At 46.6% G+C, this 22,658-nt stretch overlaps 1 protein-coding gene across 5 annotated transcripts in view; it reads left to right on the top strand.

The window, feature by feature from the left end:
* The first annotated feature begins 8,961 nt into the window (after positions 1 to 8,961).
* Positions 8,962 to 22,658, top strand: part of RBM14 (RNA binding motif protein 14) — a 13,947-nt gene continuing 250 nt past the window's right edge. The window contains exons 1-3 of one of the 5 annotated variants that reach the window (XM_019954628.2): positions 8,965 to 9,413; positions 15,082 to 16,546; positions 17,321 to 18,201. In XM_019954628.2, the coding sequence (XP_019810187.1) occupies positions 9,077 to 9,413; positions 15,082 to 16,546; positions 17,321 to 17,528 (2,010 nt within the window). In that variant the 5' untranslated portion in view covers positions 8,965 to 9,076 and the 3' untranslated portion in view covers positions 17,529 to 18,201. Of the gene's footprint in view, positions 9,414 to 9,523; positions 9,908 to 15,081; positions 16,547 to 17,320; positions 18,202 to 22,658 lie in introns of those variants that run through there. The other 4 variants (XM_019954630.2, XM_070782465.1, XM_070782466.1 and 1 more) reach the window with 4 other exon arrangements.

Here is a 22,658-nt window from a genome sequence, read left to right on the forward strand (position 1 = left end):
TTAAAGTTTGACCTCTTACCTTCTGAGATGGCCTGTACTCTGTGTGGGAAGTGTGTTTCTCTCTAAATAAATCCACTTCTTACCTCACAAAAAAGAAAAGAAAACTTAGTCATATTAGCTAATACCTATATAATGATGATTAAGTGCCAGGTTCTATCCTGAACACTTTACATGCGGTAATTCATTGAATCCTCATGACAAAACCACAAGGTAGATTCTGCTATATTTTCTTAATAATAATAAATAAATAAAATAATAATAATAATAAATCTTCTTTATTTTTCTTAGCCACACCTTACGGCTTATGGGATCTTAGCAATGAAAGGGTGGAGTCCTAACCAGTGGACCGCCAGGGAATTCCTAGTAGGTTCTGTTATTGTCCCAAGTTACAGATGAAAAAAGAGAAACACAGAGTGATTATGCAACTTGCCCAAGATCACACAGCTAGTGACATGGCCAGATCTAGATTCAGACCCAGGTACTCTGGCGTTAAGGCTATATTGGTTCTCATTATAAAGTATGAAAAGCAAGAGTCACTTGTTATAAGTTTGCAGGGAATTCCTTGGAGGTCCGGTGGTTAGGTCTGCCTGCCAATGCAGAAGAAGCAGGTTCAATCCCTGGGTTGGGAAGATCCCCTAGAGAAGGGAATGGCAACCCACTCCAGTATTCTTGCCTGGAGAATCCCATGAACAGAGGAGCCTGGAGGGCTACAGTCCACGGGGTCGAAAAGAGTCAAACAGGACTGAACAATTGAGCATGTATGCATCCGCATGTATAACGGATTCACTTTGCTGCACAGCACAAACTATTAATAATACAACATTATAAAGCAACTGAACTTCAATAAAAAAATTTTTAATGCCTTGTATGTGATTTTGAAGCACACTAAAGTTTGAGAACTACTAGTTGCAAGTTATAAAAACTGGTTAGCTCGGGATATTCCCTGGTGGTACAGTGATTAGTAGGACTCGGCACTTTCACTGTCATGGCCCAGGTTCAATCCCTGGTTCAGAAACTAAGATCTTGCATGCCCCGGGGCACACCCACCCCCCTAAAAAAAAAATTGGAATGATGTGTTGCAGTAGAGGTCAGAACCATCCTCTAGCCCCCCAAATCTTCACCTCTAGTTTTTATTTACTGTAAAGAATTTTTCTAGTTACCGGGAATTGCTACTGCTGTTAGCTTTTTATTTATTTATGTGGTTGCTGCACTGGATTTATTTAGTTGGGGAACTTGGGATCTTTAGTTGTGACACATGGGATCTAGTTCCCTGACCAGGGATCGAACCCCAGCCCCTTGCTTTGTGAGCATGGCGTCTCAGCCACTGAACCATCAGGGAAGTCCCTTCCCCTCTAATTTAAATACATACAAGGCACCTATTTCCGAAAAGGACTTGAGGTGTCTTAGCCAGAGAGAAAGAGCAGATAATAACTAAAAATTCAGATGAGGGAAGCACCAATACAGAGAGAGGGCTCAGCTTGGAGGCAAAGAGGAAAGTGCTCTGGGTTCCTGGGTCTAATTGCTTAATAATACAACTAACAATATCAGCAGGGTAGAATCCTGTCACTGTGTCTATTATGCATTTTAGTGGTTTTAGTGGACATGAAGAGACTGTGATTATGCTTTTTTGTCAAGTTACTGCGATTGGCTCATAATGGCCCTCCAGATTATCAGGTCTTAATCTCTGGATGCTATATTACCTTATTGGAGAAAAGGATCTTGGCAGATATGGCTGAATTACAGATTTTGAGATGAGGTTATCCTGGATGATCTGGATAGGCCCTAAATGTAAGCACCTGTATTCTTACAAGAAGGCCTAGCAAGTTGTTTTTTTTTTCCCCCCACTGCAGAGCATGTAGGATCTTAGCTCCCTGAGCAGAGATTGAACTCTCACCCCCTGCAATGGAAGCATGGAGCCTTAACCATTAGACCACTAGGGAAGTCCTGAGAGAAATTTAATGATGTTGACCCTGGAGACTAGAGGGATTCCTAAGGATGCCAGCAACCACCGGAAGCTACAACAGCTGGAAGAAGCGAGCAATGGTTTCTCTCTTAGTCTTAAAGGAACAAGGCCCTGCTGACACTTGATTTCAGCCCAGTGCTACTAATTTTGGACTTTCAGCCTGCAGAACTGTGAAAGAATAGCTTTTTTTGACATATAATTTATTTACTGGCTGTACTGGGTCTTCGTTGCCACATGGGCTTTTCTCTATCGCAGCGAGCGGGGGCTTCTCCTGCATGTTGCTGAGTGCTGTAGGGTGCATGGGCTCAGTGGTCACAGTCCCCAGCTTCTAGAGCACAGACTCAGTAGCTGTGGTTCATGGGCTTCGTTGCTCCTTGCTGTGTAGGATCTTCCCAGACTAGGGTCAAACCGGTGTCTCCCGCATTGTCAGGTGGATTCTTCATCGCTGAGCCACCAGGAAGCCCTTGCCACATCACATTCTATTGTTTTAACCGACCCAGGTTTTGTTACAGCATCCACGGGAAACTAATACAGTTACTATTCAATCACATTAAAGTAACACACTTAAAGCCTAGTTTCCTTAAGGCTTTAACTCTACAAGGTTTATTGATCTGTTTATAAATCTAGTAAAATAAGAGTTATTATCTTCACCTTTTCTTTGATAAATGCTGGCAGACTACATTGGACTCCTAAAATCATACCCATTTGCAACTTAAATTCCCTCAAACTTTAAAAAAGTTGCATTTGTATATTTGTTTAATATTCTTAACTACCACAGACCCCTGACCTAAATGTAAACTTCACAACAAACTTCCTGATAAGTCTTATACAGTGAAATTACTCTATAACTGTTTACAGACTTAACAAAAATTATACATTTTAGCTAAAAATTGCAACCCACTGGTCATAACAAACACCCTCTTCCAACAACACAAGAGAAGACTCTATGCATGGACATCACCAGATGGTCAACACCGAAATCAGATTGATTATATTCTTTGCAGCCAAAGATGGAGAAGCTCTATACAGTCAGCAAAAACAAGACCAGGAGCTGACTGTGGCTCAGACCATGAACTCCTTATTGCCAAATTCAGACTTAAATTGAAGAAAGTAGGGAAAACCACTAGACCATTCAGGTATGACCTAAATCAAATCCCTTATGATTATAGAGTGGAAGTGAGAAATAGATTTAAGGGCCTAGATCTGATAGATGGACTGCCTGATGAACTATGGAATGAGGTTCGTGACATTGTACATGAGACAGGGATCAAGACCATCCCCATGGAAAAGAAATGCAAAAAAGCAAAATGGCTGTCTGAGGTGGCCTTACAAATAGCTGTGAAAAGAAGAGAAGCGAAAAGCAAAGGAGAAAAGGAAAGATACAAACATCTGAATGCAGAGTTCCAAAGAATAGCAAGAAGAGATAAGAAAGCCTTCTTCAGTGATCAATGCAAAGAAATAGAGGAAAACAACAGAATGGGAAAGACTAGAGATCTCTTCAAGAAAATCAGAGATACCAAAGGAACATTTCATGCAAAGATGGGCTCTGTAAAGGACAGAAATGGTATGGACCTAACAGAAGCAGAAGATACTAAGAAGAGATGGCAAGAATAACAGAAGAACTGTACAAAAAAGATCTTCACGCCCCAGATAATCACGATGGTGTGATCACTGACCTAAAGCCAGACATCCTGGAATGTGAAGTCAAGTGGGCCTTAGAAAGCATCACTACGAACAAAGCTAGTGGAGGTGATGGAATTCCAGTTGAGCTGTTCCAGGTCCTGAAAGATGATGCTGTGAAAGTGCTGCACTCAATATGCCAGCAAATTTGGAAAACTCAGCAGTGGCCACAGGACTGGAAAAGGTCAGTTTTCATTCCAATCCCAAAGAAAGGCAATGCCAAAGAATGCTCAGACTATCGCACAATTGCCCTCATCTCACACGCTAGTAAAGTAATGCTCAAAATTCTCCAAGCCAGGCTTCAGCAATATGTGAACCGTGAACTTCCAGATGTTCAAGCTGGTTTTAGAAAAGGCAGAGGAACCAGAGATCAAATTGCCAACATCCGCTGCATCATGGAAAAAGCAAGAGAGTTCCAGAAAAACATCTATTTCTGCTTTATTGACTATGCCAGAGCCTTTGACTGTGTGGATCACAATAAACTGTGGGAAATTCTGAAAGAGATGGGAATACCAGACCATCTGACCTGCCTCTTGAGAAACCTGTATGCAGGTCAGGAAGCAACAGTTAGAACTGGACATGGAACAACAGACTGGTTCCAAATAGGAAAGGGAGTACGTCAAGGCTGTATATTGTCACCCTGCTTATTTAACTTATATGCAGAGTACATCATGAGAAATGCTGGACTGGAAGAAACACAAGCTGGAATCAAGATTGCCGGGAGAAATATCAATAACCTCAGATATGCAGATGACACCACCCTTATGGCAGAAAGTGAAGAGGAACTCAAAAGCCTGTTGATGAAGGTGAAAGTGGAGAGTGAAAAAGTTGGCTTAAAGCTCAACATTCAAAAAACGAAGATCATGGCATCCGGTCCCATCACTTCATGGGAAATAGATGGGGAAACAGTGGAAACAGTGTCAGACTTTATTTTTCTGGGCTCCAAAATCACTGCAGATGGTGACTGCAGCCATGAAATGAAAAGAGGCTTACTCCTTGGAAGGAAAGTTATGACCAACCTAGATGGCATATTCAAAAGCAGAGACATTACTTTGCCAACAAAGGTCTGTCTAGTCAAGGCTATGGTTTTTCCAGTGGTCATGTATGGATGTGAGAGTTGGACTGTGAAGAAGGCTGAGCGCCTAAGAATTGATGCTTTTGAACTGTGGTGTTGGAGAAGACTCTTGAGAGTCCCTTGGACTGCAAGGAGATCCAACCAGTCCATTCTGAAGGAGATCAGCCTTGGGATTTCTTTGGAAGGAATGATGCTAAAGCTGAAACTCCAGTACTTTGGCCACCTCATGCGAAGAGTTGACTCATTGGAAAAGACTCTGATGCTGGGAGGGGTTGGGGGCAGGAGGAGAAGGGGACGACAGAGGATGCGATGGCTGGATGGCATCACTGACTCGATGGACGTGAGTCTGAGTGAACTCTGGGAGTTGGTTATGGACAGGGAGGCCTGGCGTGCTGCGATTCATGGGGTCGCAAAGAGTCGGACACAACTGAGCGACTGATCTGAAAGTCAAGTTTCAAGAGTTTTTCTACTTTTAAAATTTCATTTATTTTTAAATTTTGGCTGCACTGGGTCTTCCTTGCCGAGCCATGTGAAGGCTTTCTTTAGCTGTAGCCTTGGGTCTTAATAGTTTTGACTTGAGCATGCCGGTTCTTAGCTCCCTAAGCAGGGATTGAACCTGCACTCCCTGCATCGGAAGGTGAAGTCTTAATCACTGGACCACCAGGGAAGTGCCACCACGATACCTTTATTTTTTTTTAATTTATTTAATTGGAGGCTAATCACTTTACAACATTGTGGTTGTTTTTGCCATACATTCACATGAATCAGCCATGGGTGTACATGTGTTCCCCATCCTGAACCTCCCTCCCACCTCCCTTCCAATCCCATCCCTCAGGGTCATCCCAGTAAGGGCACCAACCCTGAGCACCCTGTCTCATGCACATGATACCTTTTAAATGGCTATGTGCCCTGGGTGTCTAGAGGCCTGCTGATACCCTGCTCTGAGAGTACTGCCAGCAGTTTGGATTTGTGGAGATATCAGAGTGGTATCAAAGTGATGCCCCTCTTTTCCTCCTTATAATGTACTTTTTTAAATTATAAAAGAATTAGATGCTCATTGCTGAAAGTCTAATGATATGGAAAAGTAAAAAAAAACATTAAACCCCATCTCATTCCCTTGAGGTAATCCATATTATTTTTCCTCTGCTGAAAAACATGTGTATCATATGAAGTTTTTTTTTTTAATCTATATCTTAGAAATAGGTAATGTTATATAGTCACATTTTTTCCCTCTTAAATTATGGCCTCCTTCCACATCATCCTTCCTCATCAATTCTGACCTATTTTTAGTTTTTAGAGTCTTAACCACTGGACTGACAGGGAAGTCCCTTGACCTATTTTATTTATTTAAATAATTTATTTGCCTGCATCAGGTGTTAGCTGTGGCAGGCAGGACTTTGTTGCATCATGTGGGATCTTTCACGAAACATATGGACTCTAATTGTGGTGAGCAGGTTCAGTAGCTGCAACTCACAGGGTTAGTTGCTCTGAGGCATGTGATCGTAGTTCCCATCAAAGGGTACATGCAATCCCTTGCATTGCATGGAGACTTCTTAACCACTGGACCGGCAGGGAAGTACCCTCTGACATACCTTTAATAGCAACATGATATTCCATCCAATATTCCCTTATTTATGGACATTCAGGTTGCTTCCACTACTTGCTACTACAAATAATGCTACAATAAATAAATTTATATCAATATCCTTATTGATGAGTTTTCTGTAAGCTAGATTTCCAAAGCAGGATTACCATGTTAAAGGCTCACTACATTTAAAGTTTTGATATTGCCAGAATACTTACCAGGAAGGATATAGAGATCACACTACATATGTAACTCATACATACAATCTGTAAGTGTAATTTCCTCACACCCATAAGACCAACAGATATAAATCTTTTTTTTTTGCAAATATGAGGCATGAAAATGTTCTAATTTTCTCACAAAATTGCATTTCCCTGATTAGCAATGAAGTTTCTTTTTATTATTTGCACTTCTTTTCCTATAGAATTACCAGTTAGCATCCTTGGCCTATTTATCTCCTCTTTTTCCCCCTATCAATTTGTAGGAGTTCTTGTACAGTACAGATATTTGCTCAGTCGTGTCTGACTCTTTGCGACCCCATGGACTATACAGTTCACGGAATTCTCCAGGCCAGAATATTGGAGTGGGTAATCTTTCCGTTCTCCAGTGGATCTTCCCAACCAAGGGACTGAATCCAGGTGTCTTGCATGGCAGGCAGATTCTTTACCAACTGAGCTATCAGGGAAGCCCCATAGATATTAACTCTATAGATTCACAAATTTGTATCAATATCTTCAGTCCAGACTTCTCCCCGAACTCCAGACATATCTAATTGTCCATTGGTACCTCCATTTGATGACTTGCAGGCATCTCAAACTTATCATGTCCAGGGAACTCCTTGGCAGTCCAGTGGTTAGGACTCTGTGCCCACTACTGCGGGCCTGGGTTCCATCTATCCCTGGTTGTGGAGCTAAGATCCTGAAAGTGGCAATGAACCGCCAAAAACAAAGAAACAAGTAAACAAAACAAGCCCCCAAATTTTTATGTCCAAAAATAAATTTCTGGCCATCTACAATGTTCCCCATATCAATAAATGGCAACTTTATGCTTCCCTTTTCCTGGTGTCATCTTTGACTTCTTTCTCTCACAATTCACATCCTATCACATACTGTGTTGGCTCTACAGTCAAAGTATATCCAAATCTAAGCACTTCTGCTGAATTTTACTACAGCCACCCTAATCCACTCTCACTTCTCGCCTGGATTTTTTTTTGACAGCGCCCTGCAGCAGACCAAAGATTAAACCCCTACCCCCTGCAGTGGACGTGCAGAGTCCTCATCACTGGACTGCCAGGCAGGTCCCTTTCTCCTGGATTTTTGCTGCAGTGATAACTGTTCTGAGCAAATGACTATCTTCTGTTTTTGCCCATTTCAAGAGCCGCCAGAATGATACTCATAAAACTATGAAAGCTAAGTCCTATCAGGCGAACCCCTCTTCTCTCTATAGACTTTCAGCCTCACTAAGACTGAAAGCCAAAATTATTTAAATGGCCCACCAGGTGCTATACCTCCTCCCTGTCCTGATCTATTATTCACTGTGTTCCACCCTCCAGCCATACTAGCTCTTGTGATTCTTTGGACAGACACACTCCTGCCCCAGGACTTTCTGACATGTTCTTACAGGCTGGAATGATTCCCCCATAGCATGGCTCCCTCAGTTATTTCAAGTCTTTATCACTACAGGCTATTATGTTTTACTTATTATCTGCCTCTCTCCACAGTAATACAAGCTCCAAGGTCGGGATTTTTGTCACTTTTTGTTCACTGCTTTATTTTTGGTCTTGTCCCAACAGGGTGGGCGCTGAATAAAATTTGTAGAATGAACTTGCAAGCAAACATTTTCCTGAACTTGTCACATGTTCTTACATTTTTGACATCTTCTGCCATGCAAAATCTTTTCCTCTTTTTTAAAGGCTCAACTTTCATCCCCTCAAGGACTGTTCTTTTGACTCAATTTCCGATTTTATTAAACTTTTTGTTGTGGAAAATTTCAAACATATATCAAGATTGATATATCTTATTCCTTGTTTTTAATGTCCATAAAGGCAGAGGTGGGGTCTGATTGGCTTTTCAGTGTCTCCAGCGTCTGCCTGGGCCTCAGCAACCTCAAGGAATGTGTTTCCAAAGAAATTAATAGCACGAGGGTTTCTATGGGGTAGATGCCGCTCAGGGCCCCCTCAGACGGCCCAGCACAAGCGGCAGTCCTGGGAGCCAGTCCCGGGAGTCTTCTGCTGAAGGAAGGCGTTTGTCCTGGTTTCTCCCGCCAGGCCAGGACTTCCCGTGGACACTCTCGCTGCTACCCCTAGCTAGGCGCGGGTTTGGCCTAGGCGGCCAGAACGGGAGAGGCTCTGACTTACGACTGAACTAAGTTTTTCCTCTGGGCCTGCCGATCCCGCCCCACCCTGGCCAGAGGCCGCCTAGCTCCCTAGGCCTCTCAGCTGCCCCGGCGCTCCCTGCGCGCGTAACCCCTTTTCTTCCCCTCCCCCCGGCAGTGGCGGTTGGTCGCGCGCCGTCGTCCCTCTCCCACCCACTCCGCTAACGAGCGGGCTCCAGACCCTCTGGGATTGGCTGCGTCTGAGAGCATTTTCTCTCAGCCTCTCTGATTGGCTGCATGACGCGCGGGATCCGGGCTCCGATTGGCTAGGTCAGGGCGCCTGCGCGGCGGGGTTCTCGGTCGCCAGCCATTCCTAGGGAGGACTGCCGGCGGTTCGGACGTTTCGCCTGTCGCTGGAGGAGAGGTCCCGGCTCTCCGGGAAGGCGGCTGCGGCGGCAAAATGAAGATATTTGTGGGAAACGTTGATGGGGCCGATACAACGCCGGAGGAACTGGCAGCTCTCTTCGCGCCCTACGGCACGGTCATGAGCTGCGCCGTCATGAAACAGTTCGCCTTCGTGCACATGCGCGAGAACGCGGGCGCGGTGCGCGCCATCGAGGCCCTGCATGGCCACGAGCTGCGGCCGGGGCGCGCGCTCGTGGTGGAGATGTCGCGCCCACGGCCTCTTAACACTTGGAAGATATTCGTGGGCAATGTATCGGCAGCGTGCACGAGCCAGGAATTGCGCAGCCTCTTCGAGCGCCGCGGACGCGTCATCGAGTGTGACGTGGTAAAAGGTAACGTGCAGGCGGGGGCGCGCTCGGGGCACTCTGCTTGTTAGCCACGCCCCTTTCCCGGGGGCCGGTCACAGCGCGGTTGGTGGGGCGGGGGTGGGGCGAAGTCCGCGGGAGTGAGGCCGGAGGTGTTGGGGGCGCGTTGGGTAGAGCCACCGTCCTCCCGTGCGGTCCAGGCACCATTAACCAAATGGGAGGAAGCGGCTCAGGGTGGGTGCGGCGGCCACTGAGAGCCGAGCTACGGGGCCGGGGACGCGCCTGAGATACTTGGGAGTATACCGGGGGCGCGCCTTCTACTGGTCTCCTGGGCCTGGCACCGAGCGGAAATTGGGAAGTGACGGGCGCAAGCCGGATCATGGAGCGGGGAAGATTTTGCCACTTCCCCACTTCCTCTCCAGACGTCTGTCAGAGCAAGGGAAAAGGTGGGGGCTGATCTCCCCGCCCCCCACCAAAAGCCATCCTCGTGTTCCCTCCCGGTGAATGCTCCCGAGCGGAAGGTAACGGGGCCCTTGGAAGTTTTTCGGGCTGGGATCTTTTAGTACTGTGTGGCGTGGGTCTGCTCATGGGCATAGTTAACTCCTGGGTACCGGGCGGGAGGCGAGGGCTTCCGAACTACTTTGGCCTTTCAGTATTGTTAGGTGGGTTAGGCCTGGCAACTCTGCGCTTTCCAACTCCCTCAAACTTGTCCCGTCCCCCACCCCCCGCTTTGAGACCGATTTTACATCCGTAAACTGGAAGCCCCGACCTTTGACCTGTGGAAGAAGGCTTGTTTTATGAAAAGGCCTCTTCTGAGCCGCTAACTTGTCAAGCCGGTGCCCCGGAGCAATGTCCTTCTTTTCTAAACACGGTGATTTTGCAAGGGGGCACACTCTGTGGCTGAGGAAACATGGGGACTTAGTAGTCGTCTTTGCTTGAGTAGTCTTCGTGATCGGGGTAGATCCTGAGAAGAATGTATCATCATAGTTTAGGCCTGACTTCCTTTTTTGGACCCAGGTGACTTCTTTTCATAGTCTGGGTTCTTACCCCTTAGGCTCTTTTTCTGTTTTGTTGGCAAGATCAGGAATACAGTCTTTGTGTGTGTCCAGTCTGTGTTCCACTTGGAAACAGATGAGAGTTAACTTTGCCTTGCTGTATCTTCAAGGATGCAACCTAGGAGTAAGTATCTGGTTCCTGGCTGCTGGTTTTGAATTCGTACCTGCTCATAACCTGTGTAAGAAGTTGTGAGGATAGTAAATAAATTTGGGGGCAGGTGCTTTATTCATTTCCTCCAAGATGCATCATTTGCTGTCCTTGAAAGGCGCATCTTTTGGGTCATTCCTTAGCCTTTCTACTGGGGGAAGTGTAAAGGCTGGTAGTCATCATTAGGAGTAATTCCTTCTTCTGCATTAATACTGCGTTCTATTTTCCTCAACTCAAGCTGTACAAGTTCATGACTATCCAGGCAGGCTGTATGGTGCATGGATTTTTGCTTTTATTTAGAGTGAAAGAATGGGAAAGGCCCCAGATTGGGCTCCTGGCCAGGAATTGGATAGGGGTATACGAGAGTTCTGTGTTTTGACCTACTACGTTTTTGTGTGTAGTTCTTTAAGCAGGCAGTCTACTAGATTGAGAGTTCTGAAACTTGCATCTGAGGGGACTGTCTATGGAACTCATTGGTCAAGGAGCCTCCTTTGGGGTGGTAGAGAGAGCTGAATATTTGCTTGAATTGCTTGGGACTGACACAGTGACAGTGGATGTGGGGGTGGAGTGGGGTGAACTGTGTAACTGGGTCTGGTTTTTAGAAATTTTGTTTCCTTGTGAAAGTTTTGTGCATTTTGTCCCTTTGTGAACATTTGATTTGCCAAGTGCTTTGACTTCTTCAGGGAGTGGTGGTTAGCTGTTATTTATAGTTATGCTGATATGTGAGCTCAGGATAATATTTTGATACAAAGGACTCTGAGAAAGGTTTGAGGATCGTATGCGGGGGGGCCCCCCCCCCCCCCCCATGCCTTTCTATTTAGAGTGAAGGAAAATGAGGTTTTTAAGTTAGGACTGTAGTAGAGGAGACTGGCTTTGGCTCTATAAATAGCTTACTTATTTCTTGGTCTGGGAAAGGACATTTGAGGTGTCTTATGTTGATTGTCAGGTCTTTGAAAAGCACAGAAGCTTAGTATTGCACAGGGCAGCCAGTTCTGTTTTATTTCACAGGGGGAAAATTTAGTTGCTTGGTTCCGGGACCTTAGATATGATTTGATTTGGAGAGAGTAAAAATCTCCATAGCAACAGCAGATTGTAGCCACTCTCCACCGTTAAATTCTATTGGGTGTTAAAGGATGAAGTCTCAAGTGTTGCTGACAGCTTTAGGAACCAGTCAGATTTCAGAAGTCTGAAAGGCAGAAGAGGAAACTGTTTCCTATGTTGTGGGTGGCCATTCTTTCCTTCTATGTATAGCTCTGTAGTTTCACTTTAGAAGTTTTTACTCTGAGAATAGGAAAACTCATGTTTCCACATTCTGTTAAGTTGGGTATTGGAGGAATTGTGATGCCAGATCATTAGGGGATCTCTGTAAATCATTGCCTGGTAGTCCTTTTAAATGAGATGAATTACTTCAGAGGTCAGTTTCCTCGAACTAATTCAATTCAGGCCAGTGAGTCCCTGGAGTTTGCTAGTTCTTTGTTGTTGTTGTTGTTGTTGTTGTTTAAATCATCCTAAGAGGAGTTGGGTTCCTGGGTGTCTTTGATAGGGCTAGGCCTGGGGTGTTTGAGTCAACTGGACAACCTTTTCACACTTCCCTCCAGTATCAGGCTTAGAAACTTCCTGATATAAATTGGTTATAATTGTATCTCATGGCTTTCTGTCAGTTATATAGTTCATCTGTGTGGTCAATTGAATTGTACCTATGAAATTTCGGTTTTCAAGTTTCACAAGTTGGTCTCTAAATAAAACCTAGCTAAGTAGGAAATAGACAATGTGATATCCTATTGCTCTTGTAAACCCATTGAAACATTTTTGTTGGGTGTTTTTTTCCCTAGTTTCATATAGTCCTAGGAATTTGTGGATAGGTTAACCAGGAATATAGTATGATTCCCTTGTAGTTCCTGGAGGCTTTTTTTTTTTTTTGGTAATTCCCTTTAATCTGCCTACAAACTTGCTTTCTACTTACCATTGCATTCCCCTGGTGCTAGGCTCAACTCAGTCTTTTCTTTTGAAGAAATCTGGGACTACCAGCATTGATTTTTAGCTCACTCTACCCAGAGTGGAGGTGAGAGATCAGAGGACAGTTTTAGTGCCCTGTGGCTAGGTCTAAAGAACACTTTTGCTTTTCACAATTGGTAGATGAATCAGGTTTGGGCCGTAAGAGAGTGAAGACAGTTGTGATAGTTCATCTTGTTTCTTTATCATCTCTGGCAAGTTCCAAAGTTGCGTTTACAGATGGCATTGTGTCTCTTGTGTTTTATTAGAAATGAAGGATCATATCCTGTAAGGAAATAAGCCTATGGTTATTCCTAGGCTTGAATAAGGATCATGATTTTTATCATAGAGCTATTTATACTTTCAGCTGTTGTTCAATCACTAAGTTGTGTCTGACTCTTTGCGACCCCTGTGGGTTGTGCCCCTAGGCTCTTTTGTCTGTGGAATTTCCCAGGCAAGAATACTGGAGTAGGTTGCCATTTCGCTCTCCATATTTATACTTTATAAGGCATTTTTATCATCTCATTTGAATGATTTGGGCTTGCCTGGTGGCTCAGATGGTAAAGAATCCACCTGTAATGCAAGAGACCTGGGTTCATTCCCTGGGTCAGGAACATCCCCTGGAGAAGGAAATGGCAACCCACTCCAGTATTCTCGCCTGGAGAATTCCATGAACAGAGAGGATCCTGGCAGGCTACAGTCCATGGGGTTGCAAAGAGTTGGACATGACTGAGTGCCTAAACACATTTGTTGAATCTTGAAACTCTGAGGTGGGCAGGAAGAGGGGAGAAACAAATTTTAAGTTCTGTAAGAACTTAATAAAGCAAGTCAGTGATCTGAATCTTCAATTGAGGCTAAATTTTAGCAGCTAGTTCCAGAATTCTTTTGCCATACCACACTTCTGACTTCTACCTGTTGATTATATCTTTATTCTCATTTTTGTAAGAGTCACTTCGGTTGCATTGCGTTACATCCAGGAAAATTACTTGCTTTATAGAAGTAGCTATAGAGCCAGTCCCAGTGTGGAAGTTTCTGAATATTAGGACACTTGTTTAGAGGACATTTAAAAGGATTTTTTAAAATCAAGAATGGAACCTTAGTAATTTCATGTAGGTAATTTTTCATTTCCTAAAGTGATGTAAGAAAGATGGGGTTCTGATACTTGAACTTTAAAAGTAGCCTCAGGTCCAAGTGGTGGTAAGTACATGACCCCGCGTTACCACAGGCATGATCTCATTGTTCTTCAGATTCTGCTTGCACTATTGTGATTTGTGAGATTGGATTTGGACAAGAATTTCTTCCTATTCCTTTCTTGAAGGTTTCCTGTTCTGTGTAGTTGATGAGTAGGACTTTGAGATCAACATCCTGTCTTAGAGCCTGTCCTCCCACAGCTCATTCAGATCCTAATTGAGGGCCTGTGGGATAACCTCTTAGCAGAGCCTGGTAGCTGCAGGAATTGCAGCTTCTTCCATGAAGCTGAGAAACTAAATCTTTTCTCTGAACAGAAGCCCAAGGAGTAAGGGATGTCTCTTGATACAAGTATCAGTGGAGAAGGTAATGTGGCCTAGGAGTGGGGAGTGGCTTGTGCCTGAACTGAGTAGGGCCTGGCTTAGACTGGGCGGCTCAGTTTCCATTCCCACATTTCATTGGCTTACATGGGGTCCAGCGTCTCCCTTTCTCAGCTTAAGTGTCTAGTCTTAATACACAATCCTGCCTTATACATTGACTTCTTAGGGATAGACTGGTGTCGTGAAGAGGCATGGAGAGCTGGGATTCTGTTTCTGGCTCTCACAAGTGAATTTGGGGCAAGCCATATAAATTCTCTTGAGTGGGTTGGCCCACCTGTAAAATGGGGATAATGATCCTTTGCTCTGCCTGCCTCCTGGGATTGTTGTGAGGCTCCGATGGGATCTTGTGCATGGAATGCTTTGAGAATTGGGAAGTACTGAGGGGAGATCATATTGGAGGACTGTCACAGATTGTGTATTGCTATGTAGCTCTGCCTTAATTGGACCCTGGGCTGAGACATGGGTCATGTCGAGACATAAATGGTCATTTCCAGTGTTTGAGAGTTAAGCCTCAAAGGTGAACAGAAGTGTTTGGTGGTCTTGGGTTAGAGAATACTGAATAATTGAGTGATCCAGGAATGCTGTCTGCATTTTTGTCTGCGGATTTGTACTTAATAGAAGATGAAGATTAGTGAAGATTTTTATCCTCTCTTGCAGTTCATCTTTGCTCTTTCTTTTCTGAGCAGGCAATTGGGTGAGGTGGCAGGGGAATTGGGGAGAACAGGAAGAAAGCCATAGGCAAAGCTATTTGGGACAGTCAGAAGCTTTGTTATATGGGAATTACATTTTATGACCTACTCCTGGAGAGGAGGGTTTGGAGGCCTGGAGGTAGCTGGCAACAGCTGGGTGCTGTTGGTGTGTCCAGTTTGGGACCCATCAGGTAGCGTGCCCTGCCCCCCTAATTGCTAACCCTCTGTCTGCTGCTTTATCAGACTACGCGTTTGTTCACATGGAGAAGGAAGCAGATGCCAAAGCCGCCATCGCGCAGCTCAACGGCAAAGAAGTGAAGGGCAAGCGCATCAACGTGGAACTCTCAACCAAGGGTCAGAAGAAGGGGCCTGGCCTGGCTATCCAGTCTGGGGACAAGACCAAGAAACCAGGGGCTGGGGATACGGCATTCCCTGGAACTGGTGGCTTCTCTGCCACCTTCGACTACCAGCAGGCTTTTGGCAACAGCACTGGTGGCTTTGATGGGCAAGCCCGTCAGCCCACACCACCCTTCTTTGGTCGCGACCGCAGCCCCCTGCGCCGTTCACCTCCCCGAGCCTCGTATGTGGCTCCTCTGACGGCCCAGCCAGCCACCTACCGGGCCCAGCCCTCAGTGTCACTGGGCGCTGCCTACAGGGCCCAGCCTTCTGCCTCTTTGGGTGTCGGCTATCGGACTCAGCCCATGACAGCCCAGGCAGCCTCTTACCGCGCTCAGCCCTCTGTTTCCCTTGGGGCCCCATACAGGGGCCAGCTGGCTAGCCCTAGCTCCCAATCGGCCGCAGCTTCCTCGCTTGGCCCATACGGTGGAGCCCAGCCCTCGGCCTCGGCCCTCTCCTCTTATGGGGGTCAGCCAGCTGCGGCTTCTTCGCTCAACTCCTATGGGGCTCAGGGCTCCTCCCTTGCCTCCTATGGTAACCAACCATCCTCTTACGGGGCACAGGCTGCTTCTTCCTACGGGGTTCGTGCAGCTGCATCCTCCTACAACACCCAGGGAGCAGCTAACTCCTTAGGCTCCTATGGGGCCCAGGCAGCCTCCTATGGGGCCCAGTCTGCAGCTTCATCACTAGCTTATGGGGCCCAGGCAGCTTCTTACAATGCCCAGCCTTCAGCCTCTTATAATGCCCAGTCTGCCCCATATGCTGCACAGCAGGCTGCTTCCTATTCTTCCCAACCTGCTGCCTATGTGGCACAACCAGCTACAGCTGCTGCTTACGCGAGCCAGCCAGCTGCCTATGCCGCACAAGCCACCACCCCGATGGCTGGCTCCTATGGGGCCCAGCCAGTTGTTCAGACCCAGCTGAATAGTTATGGGGCCCAAGCATCGATGGGCCTGTCAGGCTCCTATGGGGCTCAGTCAGCTGCTGCGGCCACCGGCTCCTATGGCGCTGCAGCTGCCTATGGGGCCCAACCTTCTGCCACCCTGGCAGCTCCTTACCGCACTCAGTCGTCAGCCTCATTGGCTGCTTCCTATGCTGCACAGCAGCATCCCCAGGCTGCTGCCTCCTACCGTGGCCAGCCGGGCAATGCCTACGACGGGACAGGTCAGCCGTCTGCAGCCTACCTGTCCATGTCCCAGGGGGCCGTTGCCAACGCCAACAGCACCCCGCCGCCCTATGAGCGTACCCGCCTCTCCCCACCCCGGGCCAGCTACGACGATCCGTACAAAAAGGCTGTCGCCATGTCGAAAAGGTACTGTATGCCCCCCCGCCTCTGCCCCCAGCTGGGGCTCAGGGCAAGGGGCTGAGGTTGGCATGGGAGGGAAACTGGAGCCATCGGCCCCTCCCTTGGCCTTCTCTACTCCTGTGGGATGTCCAGAGGCCGAAGTGGGTGATGTCTGTGAACTTCCTGGTCACCAGGGTTCAGGTGGAGCTTCGTGCTCAGCCTGGGGTGGTACCAGCTAGTCAGGCTGGGAGGAGTGTCACCTGTCTAGACTAGCCCAAGTGCTATTGGAGCTATTGCCTGCAAGATTGTGGCCCATAGCCTCTCCCACTGTCTCAAGGATCCTTAAGCCTGTTAACGTGGTTGTCCTGGCCTTTGGTGGGGGTGGGTTTGAAAGAGTAGTCCCTTTGGCACTCACTGGCTGAAGGCAGGGTGTATGTGGTGCGTCCACTCTTTGGGAAATTGGGGACCTTGCTTTCGTCCGCCGTTCTGTTGGTAAACAACCAAGGTCTTTTCTCTGCAGGGCCCAGGGGTGGGGATAATTTGTTTGTGGTTTGGGAATGTAGGCCAGCGTCCACCTTGGCCAGTTCAGAAGGGAGGGCTTCAGTGGTGGGCTTGGTTTCCCACAGTTGGACCAGGCTTGATTTCTTGGCCTGGATAAGGTGATGAGCCTTCTGAAAAATCTTGTTTGTTGGAGACCAGTCTGATTACGCCCTCCCTGCCCCCATTGGCATTTCCCCAGTGCCCACCTGGAGCCCTCCCCTCGATTGTCTCATTCACCAACTGTCTTCTTCTCTCGACTAGGTATGGTTCCGACCGGCGTTTAGCCGAGCTCTCTGATTACCGCCGTTTATCAGAGTCGCAGCTTTCGTTCCGCCGCTCGCCGACAAAGTCCTCGCTGGATTACCGTCGCCTGCCCGATGCCCATTCCGATTACGCACGCTATTCGGGCTCCTATAATGATTACCTGCGGGCAGCTCAGATGCACTCTGGCTACCAGCGCCGCATGTAGGGCCGTCCTGCGATGGGGCACCACAGGGAGGGAAGGAGAGGAGAGATGGGGTCGGGTGCAGATCCAGGTTATAACTGCTGGCCCATACCTCTCCTGTTGGTGGTTTTTCATCCCCTCTACCATGTGGGCCTTCCCCAGGAGACTATCCTTTTGAGTGTTCGGCAGTAACCTACTTTGTTCCTTCGCCTCAGCAGCAAATCTTGCTACTGGCTCTAGATCTGCGGTTCCCCTCTCCCCTGCCCCATCTCCCTAGGATGGGAATCTCTTTTATGTTTTGATTTTTTTTCCTGGCTCCCTTTTATTTTTGTGCGCGATATTTAAGGTCGTCTGGATGGGGAAGCAACCTGCAGCTGAGGTCGGCGGCGCCTTTTTCTTTTTAGATGTGAGGGAGGCCAGGAAAGGGTTAGCTTAACCATTTCCTATGCGCCAAGCTGTGCCAGGTGTCCAGGGGGCCCTGACTGTGTCCCTCTATAGACTGTGTTGAGACTGAGTTCCTGTTGGGACAGTCGGTTGGTACATGTCCAGTCCCTACTGACCCCTGACGTTCTAGCTGATGCTGTGCGCCACAGTGCACTTCCCCATCTCCCCAAGTAGGTGGTGTTAGAAAACCTTAATTTTTTTTCCCTTTTGTATGGACTACAAATAAAACTTGGGGCGATTTGCAGTTTGGAAACCTGGTTGTCATTGTCTTGATTGCACTCAGTTTCAGAGAAGCCAGTTTGACATCCAGGAATACATGACAGCTGAAGGGAAGGTGGCCAGAGGACCCAGGGCAGATGAGGAAAGGGGTCTGAACCTGGGAATTAGAATGATTTCCCTGCTGCCAGAGGGATTTAACTCCTTTCTCTGCTAGTCTGCCATCTTAAGGACTGGAGAATCTGGACAAAGTTGCTTCGACTTGGGTTAATCACACCAAAATGCAGTAAATTTATTGCCCATTTTCCTCACCCATGCTTGGCTGTTTCCTTGACTTGTCTCCAGTTCAGAAACAACCTGGACTCCAGCAGGGTGGTTCTGGGGTTTGACTTCTCAGGTGAGAAGTGGGGAATGGGCTCCTTTGGTGCTTAGAAGACTAGTAGGGCCTTCAGGCAGTGGGCTCCAGTGAGTACTGGGGCTGGGACCTGGAAAAGGGTCAGTTGGGTTCAGGCGGTCACGTTAACTGTGGCGGTGTCTCTGTGGTTGGGACATTTGGAAGCCAATATGGGGGGATTCTGGCCATAGACCTGGTATTTTGCCTGTTGAACATCATCCTGGAGTGTCCTGCCTGCGTCCTGCCAACCCCTGCCATCATAGTCACCGGCGACTGCAAATTCCTTCTCTCCATCTGTTAGGGTTTCCAGATGTTTTCTGGCTGGGTTTATATTTGAAGGTGTTACGGTAGACCATGGGAAGGGGGCAAGGTGCAAACATAACTAAGAAGGGTGCTGGGACAGGGTAAGGAATTGAGTCTTCCTATACTTTTACTCTGGGACTAGGGGTTCAGAGGACCTGGGCACAAAATAAGATGATTCTAGCCATGACAAGATGGAAGCTTGGCCTTCCTGATGGGTGAATGGAAGACTGGTTGGGTAGGGTGGTAACGGGAAACCTCCTAACATTCCTTTGGGAAAGGGGCTTTAGAGATTTGATTTGGGAGTCTTTGGGCACGGTGATTTGGGGGAGGTGTGTTGTCAAGTGGAGTTCAGGTTGGTTCTCTTCTGCCTCCACTGGTTTCTTGCGAACTTGCTTATGACACAGTAGTTTGCCCCAGGTGTTCTCTTCCCTCTGCCCAGTGGGCCAAAAGCACAGGCTCTGTGTTAAGTATGAACTACTTGCGGATGCAAACTGGAGTGATCTCAGGGGTGCTGAGGCCATGGCTCTCACTTTTCTTTCTGCTCACTGCTTTGCTGCTGCTTTCCGTTTCTTTTAAGGACTGGGAAGAGGGGGAATCTAATAGGTTTCTTGTCAGTTTTCTGCAGTGAGAGTGGGGTTATCACAGGGCCAACCTAACAGACTTAGCTCTGGTTATTTCCCTGGGAAATCAAGGGTTGTTTAATTGTAGTGCTGTGATTGTGGCCTGTGTATTTGTAATTACTTCTTTCTTTGTCAGTGTGATTTTCTGTCATCTTTCTCTACAGTGAGCGTTCAGCCACTGTCCCAGTCCCACAGTTCGTGTGAAAAATAGCCTAATGTGCTCTCAGGGCCAGTATTGATATTTCTTTATTACAGCTTTAGTTCTTCAGAGCAACCTGGCCGAGATGATCACCCAACTTGTCATCTCTAGGTACTGATGCCCTTGCTGCCTCTGCTGCCAGGCTTCTGGTTTAAGCTCTGAAGAGCTCTAAAGCCAAATCACTTGTCATTTTCCTCTTCCTTGCAGATTGTTTTAAAATTCTCTTCCCCTTTTTTATTTAAATTATGCTACCTGTGTTAATCCTATAGCCAGCTTCTCCTACTTTGCTTTTTGTGGGTTTCTGATTTCCAGGGTCCTATAACTTGAAGACGGTTGGGTTGAGTGAATGGGAGGATAGACATTTAATGTGTGTTTTGGGAAAAGGGGGTGGGAATATGGGCTCACAATATCCTTCAGGTCCTTGTAGCTTGATCTGTCAGCTCTGACTTGACCTTCATTGGAGAAGTTTTAAATGATTTATTCCTGGAACAAGACTAAAGTCTTCTCACCTCATCAGTCTGTTCTCTGAGGTTCGGACCTTGTTTCAGATCGTCTGGGGTGGGTCTGGGGCTGCTACCCTTGTACTGGCGGTAATGGGGCTCACTGAGTGGTCAGCCTCTATAGTAGGCTGCCTTTCTAGTCATTGTCCATTAGTTAAGCTCTGCCAAAGTCTGTACACAGATGGTTGGTTCCAGTCATTTTGTCCTATTAAGCCAAGTAAGTTGACTATAATGTCATAATGAAAATAAATTTCCTAGATTTATGGACCAGTGTGTAATGTATTTAATAGGAGGTTTGGGTAATAACGATAAGATGGATAGGATAGGTGGGAAATACTTACCTTCTTTCTTTCTTTAGGTGCCTTTAAGAGATCATTAAGGGTAGAATCTAGTTTTCCAGGAAAAAAGTTCTTAAAATGATTTCAAGTCTGTAAATCATTAGAAATACGGTGTGTCTGTATTGTTGGAAATAGTGTTGAGGCAGCTGAGATGAAATGCAGTGATCACCCTTGGGCTGATCTTGGGGAATGGGTAGCCCAGGGGAGGCAGGACCTGCCTCGATGGCCTAGTTACATACAGTTAATAGCAGTGCCAGACCTTCCCTGGCAGTCCAGTGGTTTGCACTGCACTTCTGCTGTAGAGCAGTGTGGATTTGATCCCTAGTGGGGGAACTAAGATCCCTGTACGTGCTGGGAGACAAAAAAAATAACACTAGGGAGGTTGTAGGTAAAGGAGGAGCGAGGATGGTGCAGTCCCATTAGAGAAAACTGGAGCTAGGATTTGTTTGCTTTGAAACTGACTTGGCAGAGAGAATTACTGAGGGTGCTGGCTCTAAAGTCAGACTTCCTGGGACTTCACTGGTGGTCCAGTAGTTAAGAGTCTGCCTTGAAATGCAGGGGACGTGGCTTTGATTGATAGTTGGGAAAGTAAAATCCCACATGCTGTGGGACAACTAAGCCTGCGTGCCCCAACTAGAGGGCCCATGCAACTTGACACAGCCAAATAAATATTAAAAAAAAAAAAAAAGACTTTCTGAGTTTGGATCTTGGTTCTGCCATGTATCCGTGTGGTCTTGGACATGTCAGGAATTCTACCTCAGTATTTTCATCTATAAAATGGGGATAATAGCTCACATCTACTGAACATAACTTTATTGCAACTCAAATGTATTAGGTACTTATAAACCTTTGATTAATTGGGAAATTGAGTCTGTAGGTTACGTAACTTCACAAGGCTGAAAAGTAGTGGATCAAGGAATTGAATCAGCCATTTTGAGCCATCCAGGATTTTGCTTGTAATACTGTTGGAAGGAGCAAATAGCATGTATCAGGTATAGGGCCTCATATATAGTCACTGCTAGCCATCTCAGAAATAAGGAGTTAGAACATTTTGGGGAGGTTGGGATGGCCTACTGAAAGCACACAGCTGAGGAAAGGACTTTGGATATGGGTGTGAGTGCAGCATGTGAGTAACAGTGAAGGAAGGAAACTTCTGTAGTAAGTGGTACCTGTGTGATGTAGGCCACTGGACCGTACCAGTTTTGGTCACCTCTGGTTTCAGACAACACTGTTGTATCCTGGGGATCAGATTCTTCTAGGTATGGAGAAGAAAGGTATGGGGTAGGGCAGAGGTTCCCAACCTCCAGGATCTAATGTCTGATGATCTGAAGTGGAGCTGATGTAATGATAGAAAAAAAGTGAAAAAAAAAAAAGTGCACAGTGAGTGTACCGCACTTGAATCATCCTGAATCCAAATCCATCCCCAAGCCGTGGTCTGTGGAAAAACTGTCTTCCGTGGAACTGGTCCCTGGTGCCAAAAAGGCTGGGAACCATGAAGATAAGAGGACCTCCCCAGACATTAATGGGAGGCTTAGAGGGCATCACCGACTGAATGGACGTGAGTTTGAGTAAACTCTGGGAGTTGGTGATGAACTGGGACACCTGGTGTGCTGCAGTTCATGGGGGTCGCAAAGAGTCAGACGCGACTGAACTGAAACTAGAGGGTGTAGCTGGCAGTGGTGTTGGAGGCCTAGTGGCTCCCTCTGAACACTCCCAGAGAATGTTTCCCCCTGGCTTTTGAGCATCTGCTTGTTAGTACTAAGTGTCCATGTTTTCAAGCTGGTGTTGACTAAAAATCCAAAGTTATTTCTTTCCTCTTGGTTATCAAGAATTTAACTCGTGTTCATTTGTCCATTTGTTAACAAATACTTGAGTGCTTGCCATGTACCAGGTACGGTTTTAACACAGGATAAATACATTAGGAAGGAGAAATAATCTGCATACTCACATACCCATTCTCTCAAAATGCCTAGTGCAGAAGGGCACACATTGTTTCTAAAATTCATTTTCCTTTGATGAGATTTAGGCTCAGATGGTAAAGAATCTGCCTGCAAAGTAGGAGACCTGGGTTCGATCCCTGGGTCTGGAAGATCCCCTGGAGAAGGGAATGACAGCGTTCTTCAGTAATCTTGCCTGGAAA

The sequence above is a fragment of the Bos indicus genome, chromosome 29 (genome assembly GCF_029378745.1).
Source record: "Bos indicus isolate NIAB-ARS_2022 breed Sahiwal x Tharparkar chromosome 29, NIAB-ARS_B.indTharparkar_mat_pri_1.0, whole genome shotgun sequence".
NCBI lineage: Eukaryota > Metazoa > Chordata > Mammalia > Artiodactyla > Bovidae > Bos > Bos indicus.